The 19070-nt window shown below is 49.4% G+C and overlaps 1 protein-coding gene across 5 annotated transcripts in view; it reads right to left on the bottom strand.

The window, feature by feature from the left end:
- Positions 1-10490: 10490 nt before the first annotated feature.
- Atp2a2 (ATPase sarcoplasmic/endoplasmic reticulum Ca2+ transporting 2) overlaps positions 10491-19070 on the bottom strand; it is a 49411-nt gene continuing 40831 nt past the window's right edge. For 2 of the 5 annotated variants that reach the window (NR_027839.1, XR_015633947.1), the window contains 9 exons: positions 18793-19011; positions 17668-18003; positions 16996-17216; positions 16477-16679; positions 15519-15604; positions 15165-15298; positions 14581-14698; positions 12968-14496; positions 10491-11287 (listed from right to left, as the gene is read on the bottom strand). Coding sequence is in view for 3 of the 5 variants with exons in the window: in NM_001110823.2 (NP_001104293.1) it covers positions 14224-14496; positions 14581-14698; positions 15165-15298; positions 15519-15604; positions 16477-16679; positions 16996-17216; positions 17668-18003; positions 18793-19011 (1590 nt within the window). In the remaining 2 variants the exon portion in view is untranslated. Of the gene's footprint in view, positions 11288-12967; positions 14497-14580; positions 14699-15164; positions 15299-15518; positions 15605-16476; positions 16680-16995; positions 17217-17667; positions 18004-18792; positions 19012-19070 lie in introns of those variants that run through there. The other 3 variants (NM_001110139.2, XM_087578178.1, NM_001110823.2) reach the window with 2 other exon arrangements.

The raw sequence follows: 19070 nt of genomic DNA, 5'->3' as shown, positions 1-19070 counted from the left end.
GTGCTGGGGCAGCTGCTCTAGATGCTTCTGCCTGCAGCCTCTGACTCAGGGCCTTAGGATTCAGCAGCTCGAGACCCTGGCACAGCACGCTGGCGGTCTCAGTCACTCACTGTGGGCAAAGCTGACAGGTTCATGGCAGGTAGTGTGGCAGAGTGCAGGCGGGTTCGTGAGGCTTGAGATTTTATTTATCGTGTATTTTTGAGACCTTACTGTGTAGACCAGTTCTGGATGGCTATATTCTGATCCACAGGCAGGGCGAACGTGGGCTGAGCGTGGGTTTCCTCCAACATGGCCACACCTAATCAGCCCTTCTAATCCTTCCAAACAGCTATTTCCTGGGAACTAAGCGTTAAAATTTATGAGCCTCTGGGGGCTGTTCTTAGTTAATCCACAACAGATACCCTTGGTGCCATGCCAGCAGCTAATCTTCACCGCTGGGATCTGTAACCCTGCCCTTCCCTTCCCATGCACTTCTCCCCACTGCTGAGTCTGCTGGGCCTAGGGTCTGGTACGAGCGATCCATCCACAGGGCCATGATGGCCGCACACCTGTTTCCGATCCTGCCTTGAGAACACAAAACCAGCTTCAGCTCTGCCCTGTGAGGTAACTTCTCACATATGGGTGTGGTTCTCAGCACCACAGACTTTGAGGTCTGGGACTCTGGACTGGGGAGTGGGCATTTTTGCTCTGCCCAACTTCCTGCCGTTGGTAAGCACACTGGCCTTGAGCCCGCCTTCAGAGAGGTCCTGGAGCTCCGCCCTGTAGCCATTCGTGAGTGGGGGAAATGGGCCTTAATTGGCCTCGCCTGTGGCATCTGGGTCTTAAAGCTTAAACCCAGCTCACCTGGGGCAGGCCCAGACCCGTAGCGTCACTGCTGCTGCCAGAGTAAATCCAACACGGTCACTGCAAGCTTTGCCGAGACCAGTTCTCAGGGCCACATCATTTGCTGATGACAGACACAGGCTGGACTGGACATACACCTCATCGTGGCCTCTGGGGAAGCCGTTGAGGTAAGCATCATGTTCAGACTTTCCACCCTACCCGGAGCCTCCTTCCCCTGGGGCAGAGGGTTAGGCGTTAGCTGCCACCCCTTTCTTGGGGAGGTAAAGGGGCACAAAGGGCTGGCTTTGCCATCAAACTTCCTCCATACCTGGATCAGCAGTAGACATGCCCAGCGTGCTTGAGGGCCGGGGCCGGGGCCGGGGCCGGGGCCAGGGCGTGGGGTTTGCCTAGACTCTTAAATGTTCCTCATTGGCAGAGCAGAGGGTTTATTTTACAAACCGCTCAGCACCTACAAGTCCATAAAGAATCCAGAACTTTGGGGCTGGGGATTTAGCTCAGTGGTAGAGCGCTTACCTAGGAAGCGCAAGGCCCTGGGTTCGGTCCCCAGCTCCAAAAAAAAGAACCAAAAAAAAAAAAGAATCCAGAACTTTACAAATTGCCTTCCTAGTGACCATCAATAGAAAATGGTGATTTCTAAGGAACAGTATCAGTCTGATGGAAAAGGTGTGGCCATATGGAAAAGTGGTGGACCCTAAGTTTCAACACTCGGATCCACCATTCCAAATTGGGGTGGATGTCCAAAGGAATAAAAGCTCAGACAGGGACTATACACGTGTGTTCACCACTGACAAGAGGTGGAAACAACCCAGGCTTCCAGTTAAGTTTGTACACAGACTGTGGTCCAGCTACGGGACAGTGGGCTGTCATGGTCACAAAACTGAAACCTCAGTGCACTCTGAGAATGTTCCACCAGAGGAAAGGACCCAGTTACAGGACAGGTGATGGGGCTGCTTCTGCTCATCCCGAGCACCGGGCACGGACGCCTCAGTGCTGTGTGTGCTGTTAAGAATGTAGCTCGAGGGGTTGGGGATTTAGCTCAGTGGTAGAGCGCTTGCCTAGCAAGCGCAAGGCCCTGGGTTCGGTCCCCAGCTCCGGAAAAAAAAAAAAAAGTGCTTTGAAAGTAATTAAGAGTAAATTGGATATTTTACCCCTAAGTGTATAGAGATAACTTGTGATCCCCCGGCTAAACCATTAACAGTCTGAAATGAAACATCTGTGCCCACCACACAGTCTGAAATGAAAACCCAGGCTCTGCCGGACCTGGATCTTGGCTGCTCTGTCCCTGGCTACGTTTGCTAGTGGTGTGCAGGGCCCTGATGTGGCTGTGCTGTTGCCTAGAATGTGATGTCAGAGACGCTCTGATCTAACAGCACCAGGACAGAGTCTGGTCACATTCTCGTGGGTGGTGTATGTCATGAGGTCATTGTGGAAGTTGGCAGTCACTCTCAGGTGACAGACTAGAACCCTTGCTGTCCCGGGACAACCCGACCTGCCCTGGCTTAGGGTTCACCAGGTATTTAATATATGGGCCTCTGGGCTGGCCCCAGCTCAACCCTGAGACCACATGATGTGGCTCCCGGAGCATGGTCCTCTGACCCATGATGCCTCTCACCCCCAGTGCTCTGGCATTGTCTTCTGGACAGTTGTCATGCTCAGCCTCGCTGCACTCAGGCTGCCAGCCAGTCTGGCCAGGGTGGTGGTGTCTTGAGACCGGTTCTCCCGCCGCTTAGATCTGTAGAGCCTGTCTTTATAAACAGCCCTCTGGCGGCTTCTCTTAGCTCCCAGCTTTTCCTTCTTTGGGTAAGTCCCTAGCAGAGTGTAGAGTGAGCCTTCTTGGAACTTTCCAGGGGGCTGGCCAGATGTCCACTCTATGAGAATATGGTAGCCCAGGCTGGATCTGTCCCCTTCCTGTCCTATTCGCATTGTCCCATCTCCCTGTAGGTACTCATTCTTAAGCTATAGGTTAGGGATTGAGAGTGAGGATCCTGTCTGAAATGGCGGCCACTCCTCACTGGTGCTGGGAGCCGGTGGTGACTGTTTTCTCAGGCCTGGCTGGGGCCTCAGAATACTTCCTCGTACCCAGCTCTGCCTAGCTCTTCCTTGGAGAAACTCATTCCTCCAAGGTGGTGCTAAAGTCAGTTCCCGTGGCCTAAAGGTTGTGGCGTGACTCCTGGATGTTTCTGTGTGGGGTAAGGCTTCCTCCTTTCGGGTCTCTGTCAGGGCCTCGGGTTCTCCATGCCTGTGTCCTCTCTGCCTGTTCCAAGTGTCAGCACATCCCTGGAGGCCTAGGCTAGAGCGTGTGGTTGGACCTTTGGGGTCGAACCTCCCCTGGACCTGAGTGTCCTGCATCTGGAGGCCCGGCCTGCTTTGGAAAAGGTTGATGCCCTTAGCCAGACCCGAGGCCTGCAGAACCTGAGGTTTGCAACAACTCAAACCAACCTCCCAGCACAAAGCGCTGCCTCCGTGAGCCCACAGACAGCAGGAATTTACCTCAGGGGTTGAGTGGGAGCCAGGGAGAGCAAGACTCTGCCCCGAGGGTCAGGAGACTAGAAAAGTGACTAGAACCCCTCACCCTGGCCATCAGAGGACAGATGGGGCCTGCCACCTCCAAGCTCAAAGCCACGGAGCACCCTGCCAATGAGTCCAAACCTACCCAGGGGATTCACGGTGTTTTCTTTCAATTTATTTTTGGAGATAGGATTTCACATGTAGACCAGGCTAGCCTCAAACTCAGACATCTGCCTGCCTCTGCTTCCCAAGAGTTGGGACTAAAGGTTGCCCTGCCACCCAGACAGTGCTTGTTCTTTAAAGATGTGGTTATGCCTGTAATTTGGGAGGTAGAAATAGTGTTCTAGGTTGGGGATTTAGCTCAGTGGTAAAGCTAGCACAAGGCCCTGGGTTCGGTCCCCAGCTCCGAAAAAAAGAAAAAAGAAAAAGAGAGAAATAGTGTTCTAGCAATAGAAGTTCAGGGTCATCCTCAGCTACATAACAGATTTGAGGCCAGCCTGGGATACAGGAGTCCTTACCCACATACTCGGGTATCTTACGTCTGTGACTCTGGGAGCAGCCATACTTATATTCTCAGCTCTGTCCTTTTTGTGTGTGTTGTTTTTTGAGACAGAGTCTTTCTACATAGCCCTGGCTGTCCTCACCACATAGACCACCAGGCTGGCCTCAGACTCAGAGATCCTCCTGTCTCTGTCTCCTGTGTGCTGGGATTAAAAGCTTATGCCACCAAACCTGATTTGGGTTCTTTTTTTTTTTTTTTTTTTTTTCCGGAGCTGGGGACCAAACCCAGGGCCTTGCGCTTCCTAGGTAAGCGCTCTACCACTGAGCTAAATCCCCAGCCCCTCAAACCTGATTTTGAACTCTGTCATTTATACATGGGAAAGAAGCATCGAGCTGTGCAATGGTTGCAGATCAAGCACTCGGCAACTTTTCTACTCACACAACTGCTAATAGTTTTCATGGAGAAACAATCATTCTACACAGTGGGAGCATAGCTGGTCATTGAGGAGCCAGCGCTGGGGCTTTGCACAGGAACAGTTAGCAGAGTGACATGTTGGTCCTAGAGTGACATCTAGCTTGTGGGTACTTTGAGAGGAGTTCAGTGAGCCTGTCACATAGAAACCTCTGACTCAGGTCGTCCTAGGCCTATCCTGCTGCTGCTTCCATGGCTACGGCTGCTTCCAATTCTCTCAGCAGCTCCCTTAGAACAGCAGCACTGATGTCCAAGCCAGAAATAAACTTGTCTCCTTGTCCTGGGTGACGGAGGTCTCAGGTCACCTCAAGCCCATCTATTGTCCCAACTGAATTGCAGTCTGTCTGAAGCACCTTGTCACCTTGGTTAATTTTGTGCGGTCTTTCTAGGCTGCTGGAAGTCCCCTCAGGTGGCCTCACTGTCATTCCTGCAAAGGATCACTTCCCCTCCCCCAACCGCACCCCCTAGCAGTGAAATATTTTCTGTGTTCTGAAGTTTCCTTCGTCTCAGCTCTGTTTTGTTTTGTTTTGAATCTTATCTGGAAGTTAAGATGCTTCCAGTTGTGGATCATGGTCTTGTACCTGTTCTGGAACATTCGCCATTCAAGGTGAGGTGCCATGCAAGTGTCTGATGCTTTCCCCTGCATCCAGCTGACCGTGGTCCCTGCTGCACTCTGGTTAGTGTCTTCTCATCAGCTTTAGTTGCTGATTTGTCTCTGGTGCAGCCCCATCACCAGGTCCATGATTTGTGTGACCACCTTTTTTTCACGCACTTTGCACTTTGGATCATCTTGAGGTTTTGGGGTGCTCATCAGGAATTCTTTGGAATTTTGTCAGATTTCCTGGTAATTGGCCTGAGGTGTGAAGCATTCTAGGGACCAATGGTGCTTGCCTCAGGATGTCCCCACCACTGAGGTGTTTAATCTGCTTGCCTAGCTGAAGTGGCACCTGCCTGCCCGGTCTGTGCTTTGTGGCCTTCCCTGCCCACACTGTCCAGCCTCCTTTGGGAGGAAGGCTGCCTTCACCCCTGCTGGCGAATCTGAGCCACGCAGCTCTTGCTGTGTCCTTTTAACCTTTGTCCACGCCAATGCCGACCTGTGATTATTTGCACCTGCACTTGGTTGGCCCACGCTATTTGGAACCTGCCATGGAACGTGGTCTTAGGAAACCTGAGTGGGAGTAAGTGCGATCCCTGCTGCTGGGTGGACATTCTGTCAGGAGCCTGCGGTGCTCAGTGTGCTCGAGCTGTGAGTGGAGCTAAGCCAGAGCCATCCATGCCCATTCAATTAGTGACTCAATGGTTCTGACATCCTCACCCCAACCCTGATGTCTTTGTTATCTGCTACCTGTATCCTGGAGCCCTTTGTTTACAACCATTGAGGCAAGGAATTAATTTTTGTCACCTTTTAAAGATTTTACGTGGGGGAGGGGTGGTTGAGTCAGGCAGTGGTGACTCATGCCATTAATCCCAGCACTCAGGAGTCAGAGGCAGGCAGATCTCTGAGTTCCAGGCCAGCCTGGTCTACAGAGTGAGTTTCAGGACATTCAGAGCTGCACAGAGAAACCCTGTCTGGAAAAAAACCAACTCAAACAAACCAAACCACTTATGTTTTGGCTTCATGTATGACTGTGCCCCTGTGCACGCAGTGCCCACAAAGGCCAGAAGGGGGCGTTAGATAACCCAGAACTGGTGCTCTCAACTACTCTGCCCGCCCCCCCCCCCCCCTCTCTTTTTTTCAGAGCTGGGGACCGAACCCAGGGTCTTGCGCTTGCTGGGCAAGCGCTCTACCACTGAGCTAAATCCCCAACCCTGCTCTGCCCCTCTTTTTTTTTTTTTTTGGTTCTTTTTTTCGGAGCTGGGGACCGAACCCAGGGCCTTGCGCTTCCTAGGTAAGCGCTCTACCACTGAGCTAAATCCACAGCCCCTGCTCTGCCCCTCTTTAAGAAAAAATTATTGTGTGCACATAAACACAGCACATGTGAAAGTCAGAGAAAAACTTAGAGGAATCAGTAATCTACTATGTGAGATCTGGGAGTCAAACTCAAGTTTTCAGGCCTGGCTTTAGTCACTTCTACCAGTCGAGCCCTTTTTTCCATTTTGTTTGGCTTTTAGAGGCAGGGTCTTGTTCTGTAGCCCAAGCTGGCCTGGAACTTGTGCAGCACATACGACTCCAAAAATGTACGAGCAGCCTTCCGCACGGGTGTTTCTAGGCAGAATGGACATCAGTCACTGGTACTGGAGGACTTGTCTTTTTCCATGGTTTATGTTCTACATTCGTGGTTCCCAACCTGTAGACTTTGGCCCCTTTGAGGTGTTGAATGAGCCTTTGACAGTCTCTCTTTTTTTTTTTTTTTTTGGTTCTTTTTTTTTTTTCGGAGCTGTGGACCGAACCCAGGGCCTTGCGCTTCCTAGGCAAGCGCTCTACCACTGAGCTAAATCCCCAACCCCCCTTTGACAGTCTCTTAAGACTGTCCTGAATATCAGATATTTATGTTATAATTTATAACACTAGGGAAATCAGTTTATGACACAGTGACATTAATTTTATGGTTGGGTGTCACCACGTGAGGAACTCCATTAAAGTGTTGCAGCAGTAGGAAGGTTGAGAACCGCTGCTCTAGATCTTATTGGTGGCAGCCAATTATTTCCAGCTTTTGCAAGCCAATAGTATAGTTTCCCAGGCACAGTGAGCCCACTTGGGAGGTGGAGGCAACAGGAAGGGCAGGTTCAGCTGTATACGGAGTTCGGGGTGAGCCTCTACCTACACAACTAAAATGGATTCTTCTTGTCTGAACGTATTTGGGAAACTGCAAAGTGAAGTGTTGGGTATGGGCACTTAAAAATTGATCTGAATGAGTTTGGTCCCCAGCTCCGAAAAAAAGAAAAAAAAAATAGATCTGAAGCTGGGCATGGTGATGCAGGCCTTTAATCCCAGCACTGGGGAGGTAGGAACAGCCTGTGAGTTTGAGGCCAGCCTGACGAGTTTTAGACCACAGTATGAGACTTAAAGCAAAACAAAACAAAAAACACTGGGGCTTGGGGATAAGCAACCCCCTCAAGAGTGGCCAGACGGGCTGGAGAGATGGCTCAGCGGTTAAGAGCACCCGACTGCTCTTCCAGAGGTCATGAGTTCAATTCCCAGCAACCACATGGTGGCTCACAACCATCTGTAAAGAGATCCGATGCCCTCTTCTGGTGTGTCTGAAGACAGCTACAGTGTACTTATATATAATAAATTAAATCTTTAAAAAAAAAAAAAAAAAAAAAAAACTTGGAACTTGCCATTGTAGACCTGGCTGGCCTCAAACTCAGAGATATCCATTTACTTCCTCCATGAGAACTAAGATGGAAATTTAAAAAATACTCACTCATAGTAAAATACTGAAACTTCACTCATCTAACACTGCTAGTTTTCTAACCTCTTTGCATTCATTAACTATTATTTAATGAGTACTCTAAGGTTGATGAGTTTTATAGAGCTTCATATGTTTAAAAAATAATAATTAGTAGATTTCCTTTTGGGTAACATGAACATCAGTGCTGCTTGGTTTAAACTGAGTGTTTTATCTTGATGATTAAGCTTAATCAACTCATCACTAGGAAACATTATTATTCCATAAAAGTTGTCTCAGTCTCTATTCGCCATTTGTAGTCATGACTTTCCTGTGGCTCTGATCAGTTACCTGGCAGATTATTAGGTAGAGGGAGGAAGGTTTATTTTACTTAATTGTATCATGGTGAGAAGGCATAATGGTGTTCATGATGGCAGGAGCATGAGACAGGCAGCCTGCTTACATCTTTTTGGAGAAGAAAGTAGGGAGCAAGTGCTTTGCCAGATACTTAGGAGAGACTATGATCCTCAGGATCCATCCCCCAGGGACTCATGTCTCTCCGCTGGACCTCATCTTTTAATGGTCCGAAACCTTACAAAACAGTCTCATAATTTGGGGACCAGGTGGGGACACTGCTTATTCAAACTGTAGTACCATGTATTCAGGCACCTTTAAATTAATTCCTAAGCCCTAACCATCTAAGAGATTCAGGGATCAACTCCAAAATACACCAAGGAACATGCCAACTAACATATGGGACAGTTAGGACAATGTCAGGAGAATGTCTTTAGTAAACTTTGAAGTACAGGCTGACAGGAACCGGATGTAGATCTCTCCCGAGAGACACAGCCAGAATACAGCAAACACAGAGGCGTATGCCAGCAGCAAACCATGGAACTGAGAATGGGACCCCCGTTGAAGGATTCAGAGAAAGGACTGAAAGAGCTTGAAGGGGCTTGAGACCCCATATGAACAACAATGTCAACCAACCAGAGCTTCCAGGGACTAAGCCACTACCCAAAGACTATACATGGACTGACCCTGGACTCTGACCTCATAGGTAGCAATGAATAGCCTAGTAAGAGCACCAGTGGAAGGGGAAGCCCTGGGTCCTGCTAAGACTGAACCCCCAGTGAACGGGATTGTTTCGGGGAGGGTGGTAATGGGGGGAGGATGGGGAGGGGAACACCCATATAGAAGGGGAGGGGGAGGGGCTAGGGGGATGTTGACCTTGAAACCAGGAAAGGATAACAATTGAAATGTAAATAAGAAATACCCAATTTAATAAAGATGGAGAAAAAAAAAAAAGTGGCCAGACAGGGCAATACCAGTGTAGTGAGTGCTTCTTTGTTCAGTGTATGAGAGTCCGTTGTCTGGAGTGGAGTGTTAGATTCTAATCACCTCTGCCTTTAGGCTAAGATTGTTGTCTTCTTTGGTCGTTCTCTCTCTCAGGCTTTCAGGACATGCCAAGAAAGGCCGAGCTTCCTTCTTGTACTTGAAAAATATGAGGATGTGAGAGCCTTCGTTCGTGGTGAGGCCTCACCTAAGTACACACACTGTTAAGGTCCTAGTGATGTGGGTGCTGGGTCTGTGTTGACCCCGAATTCTGACTCAAGCATCCAGGTCTCTTACAGCTCACACTTGACAGTTTTGCTTGTCCCCTGCAAACTGCTATAGCTTTCTGTGAGGCCTAGAGTGGACCTGCTCTAGAGTGGTCGTGAAGGGCTTTGGGCTTCTTAGGTGACACCCACATGTTCTTCAGGGGGCCTGCACTCCCAGCAGCCATGAAAAACGCACAGCTGACACAGAACAGAATCCTTGCACACTTCTAAGGCATTTTCTCCCAAAGTGTAGTTTAGGCTTTAAAACCTTTTTTTTTTTTTTTTTTTTTTTTTGGTTCTTTTTTTCGGAGCTGGGGACCGAACCCAGGGCCTTGTGCTTCGTAGGCAAGCGCTCTACCACTGAGCTAAATCCCCAACCCCGCTTTAAAACCTTTTGATCCATTTGTACTAGATTGGGCCAGAAGGATACAGAAGTGTTTCTTTCTGCCAAGGATAAGGGCTCAAGTGGCCCTCAGACAGTGCTTAGCATACTTCCTCCTTGGTCCATACAAAACAACCCTATTATTAAAACAGTGGTCTTTGAAGTTATTAAATGTAAAGAACGGGATGTCTGTGCTGGGTATCTGTGATGCACGTACCTTCCAGCACTTGGGAGGCAGAGACAGGTGACGTTCGTTCCAAACCAGCCTGGTCTCTAATGAGACCCTGGTTTTGTTCATTCTGAGAAATTTCTCCTTTGAATCCGAGCTGAACTGTTGGGGACAGTGGTCTTGTAATTCTGAAGGGTTTTGAAGAATTCTAGTTTTTTATTCTGAATGTGGGCAGATGTGGAGGGCAGAGGACAACTTTGTGGATGGAGTCGGTTCTACCATGGGTTCTGGGAATCGAACTCAGGTCTCCAGGATTACCACACAGCAAAGGCCTTGACCTGCTGAGCTATTGTGGCCCTTGTGTTGTCAAAAAGCTGTTCTATTCCAGGAGCTGCCAGGACCACTTTAGGGAACATAGAGCCTCATTTGAAGCCTAGGCCAGATGGCAGTTTAAGGGAGAATTCAGGATCCCTTTAGGTCTACTTCAACTGTCTCCTGTTTTAAACAGAAGGGCAGCAGTCACTGTGCCTCTGAGGCTGCTCATGTACAGAATCTTCTACTGAGTGGAAAGGCCTGTTCTGCTGAACGCTCTGCTTCCTGCCTGTTTAAGTACAAAGCTGGTCTCCCAGGAGAGGCCCCGGTGCCCGTCCCCACCCTCCTATAAACCAGCCACCGCTCTGCAGAGGGTTTATCGTAGAATCGATTTATTTACCTGAAATCATGTCTGTGCGATCGATACCTGTTAGCAGCACGGACACTGACCTCTATTTACAGACTACAGTCAGACATGCACTGTGAGAAGCTGTGAGGAACTGAACCGACGCGGAGCACTTTATTACGATAAATGCACACAATACTTGTATTGCACCAACATCTGTCTACTGCTTCTGACTTCACTAAATAAGTTACAATAATACAGTGTGGAACAGCTGGCTGCACACCGAGGAGAACAACTGAAGTTAGGACCGGAGGCCTAGGTTGTAACCATTCAACAGCTGTAGTGTTTTAAATGAATTTATAAATAAGCAAACTGTACAGGGCCAATTAGAGAGCAGGTTTCAATGTCACTGTAGCGCGATCTGGCCACTTACAACTGAAGGCATGCATTACACTATCATACAGTTATAGAGGCTACAACATTTTGCAGAGAAATGTGGAGACTTGGCTGATGGCTTCTGTTCTTGGATAAGGGTTCAGAACCTCATTCTTCTTGCAGCAAAGAAACCGACTTCTCTGGAGAGGCTCTCCGATTCCTTATGCTAAATTGTACACTTGTTATTATTTTGACTCAACAGCTAAAACCCCACTTGTAATACACATTTCCTCCACATCACACAGTGAGCTGGGGGCTGTTCTATTTCTCTTTCCCCAAGCTCAGTCATGCAGAGGGCTGGAAGATGTGTTGCTAACAACGCACATGCACGCACCCGAACACCCTTACATTTCTGCAATGTTTAGGAAGCGGTTACTCCAGTATTGCTGAAAAGGAAAGAGAGAGGAAATCAGCTTTTTGAAACATAGAGCAATGTTAGAACAACTTCCCAAGACACAACAACAGGGACAGATGGACAGAGCACTATTGGGTCTAGATGCAAAACCAGCATTTCTGACTATGTGTCCCAGGTGCCCAGGCACATCTAGAAGCAGTGGCTTGGTGTCTGCCCTGGGCCGCCTCCTATCACCGGCTCCTAAGGAAGCTCAGGAGGCAGGAAGTAGAAGGCATGTCAGGTACGAGGGCTGAGAGCCATGCAGAGGGTGAGTGAGGCAGGTGGAGCAGTGAGTGGCATGGCACGGGAGGGAAGGACTTCCTGCTCCCTCCCCGTTTTCTATGGCAGCCTGAAAAGGCTTCCTTCCCAACTGCAGGCTTGGTCTTGATGGGAGTTTGGTAGCTCACGACCAAGGGCACCCATGCTTCTTGGCTCATAGGGCTCTGCAGGCACCAAGCCAATGCCGTGGTCTTGGATGTTCCTGAGGCCCGAGTCCCTAGCTTGAGGATGCTGTGGTAGCAGTTGCTGTGAGGTGGCCTCAGCCTTAGCCCTGCTAGCTCTCTGGGAAAGGCACCCCCTGAAGTCTGCAGAGTGGGCTGCAGGGTGGAGCCTTTACACTGCTTTGCTCAAGAGTCCATACAGGAAAAGCTCAAGGCTGAGCTCCAGGCTAGACTGCCCTAGTGGGTTGGGGATGACACTGACAGTAAATGCTGTCCCTTCTTTTTTTTTTTTTCCTTTTGTTCGGAGCTGGGGACCGAACCCAGGGCCTTGCGCTTGCTAGGCAAGTGCTCTACCGCTGAGCTAAATCCCCAACCCAATGCTGTCCCTTCTTGAGGGTGCTGGGTGAGGGGCAGGGCGGACTACATGCAGCAGGCTGCCTGTGCTGTTAGCCTTGGTCTATTAGGCCAGGGGAGGTCACGTCAGCCTTGCTTGTGGCTGTGGCTGGAGGGGTCAGGGCAGCAGTGATCTACTGTTGGTGTTGAACAGGTCCTCTCTGGACACTGTTAATATAGCACCATCAGGGAGAATTAGCTCCTTTAGGGGCCGACTCATATGTAGATGTCACTGAACTAAGGACCACATCAGAATGGCTGACTGGTCCAGCCTCCTGGCAAGGTGTTAGGGCCCAGCACTCCACCATTCTGACTTCAACTCAGCTGTACTCTGCCATGAAGGCTGCTTCCTGAGAATCACTGCCCCCTGCAGCAACCAGAGGCCTCCAGTTAAGGGTCGGTTGCTGGGTTCCCTCAGAACCCTTAGGGAGGCAGCATTCCCCAAACCTCTGCACACTAGAGGCTTGAGGCGTGTCCTAGAAAGATGACAAAAGTCACCCATGCAGGGGCAGCGATTTCCCTGGCTTTCCTCGGCCTGTGCCATGGTTTGTGCCAAGTGTCAGTTTGGTAATAGAGGGAATACATACAGCTCCTTCAGCCTGAGATCAGCCAGGGCACAAGACCCTCCTTCCCATAGCTCCCAGGAATCACTGTCCTGGTCAGTGTCTACACTATGGTAACCTGCGCAGTGAGTGGCTGACATCCCTGTTTCCTTAGGAAGTGGCTGCCTGGTGGACACAGGCGCCATGCAGCTCACTGGACCAGGGCCATCTTTCCTATTTAGTGGCACCATCTGTACACAGGCCACAGCACCCCCATCCCACGGGGCGGATACTCACGTTAGTTGATGGATGTTGGAAGGCATTGGAGGAAAACACCACAGTTAGGACTGTTAATGACTCACACTGCCGTTAAGACTGACCTTGAACATGCGCAAACGTCCGGTCAGTCATGGTGGTGGTGGTTAGTGCCATATTCAAATAAAAATATTTCTATACAGTTCATTTGGTCATGTGCTATTTACAGATTTTACAAAACACACACACACATACACACACACACTTGCCCTTACACCAGCCTACATACACCAGGCCAGCAGAAACTTGAGTAAATGTTTGTCACATGACGATCGTGCCTGTACATTATAGATAATCCCTACTGTGCAGCAGAACACGTTCTTCTCAGGAACAGGAAACTAAGGCTCCGAGCTGAGAAGCTCAGGAATTTGAACTGATCATGGGTAGTTCAAGGCCATTAAGAACAAGACAGTTATTTTCCTCTGTCCATTTAAAATGTTTTATTTTTCTTTTAAACTAGATTGTGAAGTGCCACTGAATAGGCAATGTTGGCAAAACAATGTCTGTTACAATAAAATACATTAGACATTTAAATAAATAACCTTAAAAACTAGGCGAAGGGACAGAAACCCAGTCGATTGGATCTGGAGCAATGTTTTCTGCACAAGCGAGACAGGCAAACCTCGTGAAGACAGATGTAAACAGAACCATCAGACCTACAGAAGCAGCCGAGCGGGCCAGGGTGGGCTGGGGGTGACAGAGGCTGAGGGTGCAGGGAGTGGCAAACCAAAAATACTGACTGAGGTAGCAGGACTCTGCTCAGTGCAGAAAAATTGGCTTATGAATAAAAATTAGACTGTGATACCAAATTAAATCCAGAGAATCATGCAAAAGACACAATACATGCTATTTAGTTTTTTTTCTTTTAAAAACCACACACATTCATTTCCTAAGTCTGCTGCCAATTAACTTGCTGACAATGTCTGCTGGCTCAACGATCTTTGTACAAGTATGAGTATGAAACAGAACACTGTACATGCTTTTTTCATCTACAAAAAAATATCTGCATAAAATAGTGTTAGTTCTCTGTACATGTCAATGGACACTTTAATTATGTGTATAAAAAAAAGGAAAATCTTGTCCCACTGGAGTCAGAAAAAGCAAAACAAAATCTAGATATGAAACCTCCTTCACCAGCCAATATGTTCATGTGAAAATTCAGCAGAAATAGACAGTTGCTTTAAACAATAAAAAATTAATTGATTAAGTTAAACATCTTCTGCATGTAGCGCTGTCAGTCAAGACCAGAACATATCACTAAAGTTAGTGTCTGTGCTGTAGACCCAGACCACCAGGGGCATAATGAGCAGCACAAAGGGCCAGGAAATGCCGTCGGTGCATGCCGACAGGGAGCAGGAGGGTTTGGTGGCAGGCTGCGCACACTCTTTACCAGGCTCCAGGTAGTTTCGGGCCACAAACTTGAGCGTCTCGTCCATGAGGATCACAGGCAGGGAGATTTTCAGCACCATCAGCCACTGGGTCAGATTCAGCGGTGTGATCTGGAAAATGAGCTGAGACAAAGAAGGCTGTGTCAAGCTTCTGAACTCGCCTGAGAGGAACTGCACCAGACCCAGCCTGGGGTCACAATGACTCACTGGCAAAGGTTCCACGTAGAGGATCAAGAAGTGAAGGGACATGGACAAGCAGATGGAGCCCACGAGCCAGATGTTCTCCCAGGGGGGCATCCTCAGCAGGGACTGGTTTTCAGACAAGCTACAGGTGAGAAGACAGGTGACCTCAGAGGTGAAGGCGTGTGTCCATGACACAGAAGGGGGCAACAGGTTAGTGACGTAGCTGTGGTACTGCCTGCTGACCTAACTCTAAAGGCCCGGATTTCCCGGGGGGGTGGGGGTTGTGGTGGTGAGCTGTGGGCTTTGGTGCCGCAGGCAGGCCCATCTTGGCAGGCTCAAAGCTGGTGATGACCAAAGACAGAGCCATTGGAAATACCCGTCCGTGGCTTAGTTAGATGGAGCCTCTTATGCTCCACTCCCTAGGGTGCAGGCTTAGTTTACACTGCTGGTCCCATTCATACACTCTGCCACATTAGGTATCCATGATGGTGACACCCCCACTGTTTCCTGGAGACAATAGCTTAAAACTATGTCATTTTCTGGAAGGGAAGAGCTATCAGCCATGACCCTCACAGACCCTAGGACCTTAGCCCGCATGACTCCCTCACCTGTTGAGGGCATTGCACATCTCTATGGTGACTAGAACAGAAAGTGCCATTGTCATCGGATACGGGGACTCAAAGATTGCACAATCCACTCCTTCGAAGTCTGGGTTGTCCTCCTTACACTGCAGGAAATGACTCTGCAACGAAAGTGCAAACATCCCGGTCGGCTGGGAGTATTTCCCAAATCTCCACACCAAGTCCACGGCCAGCACCAACACAAACACAGCGAAGCCCTGGGTCCCGGAGCTACTGAAGAAACTACTGTTTGAGCCTAAGATGACCCCAAACCACAGAAAGACCAAGGGCTTACAAGAACTAACTCTACCACACAGGGGTTAAATAAACGTGGCTAAATACCAGCTGGTAGAAGGAGACTCTCGGACCACCGTCAGCAGCGATGAACCACCACGCAGCAGCACCCACGGTGGCAGCGCCAACATAACCTGGAAACAAAGAGGATGTTGCCGACTTGGGGCTGCAGACAGCACTGCCAACTGCAGGCTAACACAGCCAAGAGCAGAGCAGCTGACTACAAACAGGGTCTCTGGTCTAAAAAGGAACTAGGCAAGCTCTGTAGTGTTTGTGAGGAAACCTTCCTGCTGAGCCCACCTCACACCCTGCACAGTGTCATAGAGCTACAGAGCTGGTGCAGGCTTCACGACAGACACAGGTGGTGCACAGGTCCGTGCCATCAGATAGAACCAAGTCACACCACAGGTGAACTGATGTGACCTTGTTGGACACTATGTAGTTGCGTCATTCCAGCCACAGCCAAGCCAGCCATTATAGCGCTGGCTCTCAGCCCTCAGCAGTAGAGTCGGGTCTAAGGCAGAAGCCATTCTGCACCAATTTCACGATGTCTGCAAAACTGAGGCTGGCTTATGCCATGGTCACAATCACTAACTGCGGAGCACACAGCTAACAGGAATTACAACGTGCATCAGGGCACTGCTTAAAAGACAGGGAGTTTTGTTTTTGTTTTTTTTTTCCCCAAAGGGCAGCTGCTCCATGGGAGATGGTAAAGGCCAGAGGAGCTCCTTAACCTGAACGACAGTGACAGAAAATGGTACTAGCCTCTGCCAGTGGGACTCTTCTTGTTGCCTAGGTAATAACCCATTCAAATCTCAGCCTGGGGCTCTGAACAGGGGAGGGCTCTGGCGTGGAAATTTGTATCACTCTGTGAAGGGGAAAATATAAAAGTCTGATGTCTAACTGCTGCTCCTCTATACCCAAGGGAAGGACAGGATGCTCAACAGAGGCTTTTAGTGACCTGCACCGCAGAGCATCCTCCCACACAAAGGACAACTGTACTCACAGCCAATAGCCAGGTAACGGAAAAAGAGCCACCCGCTGATCAGCGGTTCTTTTGGGTTCCGTGGGGGTTTGTTCATGATGTCCAGATCTGGAGGATTGAACCCCAGCGCAGTGGCAGGCAGACCATCCGTCACCAGATTGACCCAGAGTAACTGGACAGGAATCAAAGCTTCAGGAAACCCAAGGGCTGCCGTCAGGAAGATACTGTTTCCATTTGAGGGAAGAAGAGAAAGAACTCCGTGAGTTTTGGAAGTATGGAAGTCGTTTCTCTCCCCAAGCCAGGAGCATCAGACAACATCTGTCAAAGTTCGTATGAAAGAAACTTAGAGGACCTAGACTTTCTGTGATCACCAAAGAAACTAGCTTTGGTAAGGAGCATCAGCTGCAGAGAAGCCCCAGGAGACTTCTCTCCTCTCGGGCTAACAACCCAATCTGCCGTAACAGGAGCAGCAAACTGAAACGCTCAACATCCCAGCCCCAGCCTTTAAAGACAGCACAGCAGTTGCAGTCGGACACCCACCAGACCACCTCCCCCACGTTGGAGGAGATGAGGTAGCGGATGAACTGCTTCATGTTGTTGTAGATGGCGCGCCCCTCCTCAACAGCGGCCACGATGGTGGAGAAGTTGTCGTCGGCCAGCACCATCTCAGAGGCCGTCTTAGCCACTGCAGTCCCTGAGCCCATGGCAATCCCGATTTCCGACTTCTTCAGAGCGGGCGCGTCGTTCACACCATCACCAGTCTGAAAGGGAAGCCAGCTGACTCAGTCACCGCCCACGCGGCACGCCTCGGGCAGAGGCAGGCTGATGCACAGGAGCGGACAGAGCAGTAGCTGGTGTCCAACACTTTACCAGGAAAATATAAAAGCAGCCATGTGAGCGTACCAAAGAGACGCAGAAAGGAGGAGCTAAGGGACTGGACATCTGCTTATAGTGCCTAACACCAACACTCAAAACTCAGCCATTTGTGGTGTGGTCACACAATTTAAGGTCATCACACAACTCAGACACATGCTTGAATATAATAATGAGTATTTTTTATACATTAAAAAACATGCCATTTTTTGGTTTAGTTTTTAGGCACAGGATGCCACTAGGTAACACAGGCATGCCTCAGTCAAAATGCTGGGATTGTAGGCACACAAACACTGTTTTTTGTACCATGTAAACCACTGCCCATGTCTAAAACCTTACCATAGCTGTGATCTCATCAAAGGACTGCAGGAACTCAACGATCTTAGACTTGTGGGAAGGTTCAACTCGAGCAAAACAACGGGCATTTAAGCAGGCGTCTCTCTGGGCTGAGGGGCTTAATTCATCAAATTCTCGCCCTGTAAAAGCCTTTGATGTCACATCCTCATCCTGCCCAAAGATGCCAATGCGGCGACAGATGGCCACAGCAGTGCCTTTGTTATCCCCAGTGATCATGATGACTCGGATGCCCGCTTGCCGGCACAGCTTCACAGAAGAGGCCACTTCAATCCTGGGAGGGTCCAGCATGCCCACACAGCCAACGAAAGTCAGATTGGTCTAAAGCGAGAGAGCCACGTGAGTGCAAACAGCTTACTTCTCCCACCAGGAGAGCCCAGGCGGCTCCCTCTTGCTCTAACTGAAGCTTGACATTTTCTCTTTCTGCTTGTCCTTGGTTGCACCAAGGACTCACTAGACACAGTCCTGACACTTGCAGTGTACCAGTCTTCTGCCTCAGCCTGCTCCTTCCACGTGGGCTCTGGTCATGCTAAGCAGTGTTGGACAACCGAGCAACACCCTCATCAAATTATTCTGGTCTAAATTCTCACATTTAAAAATGCATCCATGGGGGGTTGGGGATTTAGCTCAGTGGTAGAGCGCTTGCCTAGCAAGCGCAAGGCCCTGGGTTCTGTCCCCAGCTCCGAAAAAAAGAAAAACAAAAAAACAAAAAAAAAAATGCATCCATGGAGTGGGGAGGGGTGGGGTGGGGTGGGGCTGGGAACAAAGTGTTAAAGAGTCAAGACTTAGAGGCTGGCAGTGTCAGTGCCACAGCAAAGCTGTTCCTTCTGGTGAGGATCTTCCAACCCTGATATCGAATTTTGGTCTAAGGAAGAAGTGGAAATCTCTCACTTTTCACTAATACTTAATTTTTTTAAGGCTTGCGTCAGGCTTTACAGGCGTGTCTGAACTTGTCTTGATTATTCAGCTTTGAAAGCAGATTTACTAAATCCTTAACTATTTCTGTTTGAAGCAGCAATCCAAACAAGGGTGACTCCTGGGGCCTGGCTAGGGACATCTGCCTGTCCTCTGGCAGCAGAGGCTGGACAGTGACTGTGCAGGTGCAGGTACCTCATATTTGATGAAGTTCGCAGAATCTTCCAGGTGCATCTCCTCTCTCCTCAGCGGGTTGTCATGAGTGGCCAGAGCCAGGCACCGCAGTGTGTCGCTGCCACTGCCCCACTCCCGAATGACAGACATAATCTTCTGTTTAACACCAGGCGTCATGGGGACCTTGGTACTTCCAACTCGGATGTGGGTGCACCTGTCGATGACACCTTCTGGAGCACCCTGAGAATGGGAGACTCAGGTCAGCAGCTGCATCTGCTGTTTACCTGGTGAGAGCGCGC

Source organism: Rattus norvegicus, chromosome 12 (genome assembly GCF_021556685.1).
Source record: "Rattus norvegicus strain SHRSP/BbbUtx chromosome 12, alternate assembly SHRSP_T2T, whole genome shotgun sequence".
Classification (NCBI taxonomy): domain Eukaryota; kingdom Metazoa; phylum Chordata; class Mammalia; order Rodentia; family Muridae; genus Rattus; species Rattus norvegicus.
Note: the sequence above shows the minus strand (reverse complement) of the source record. Positions and strands in the feature narration are given on the sequence as shown.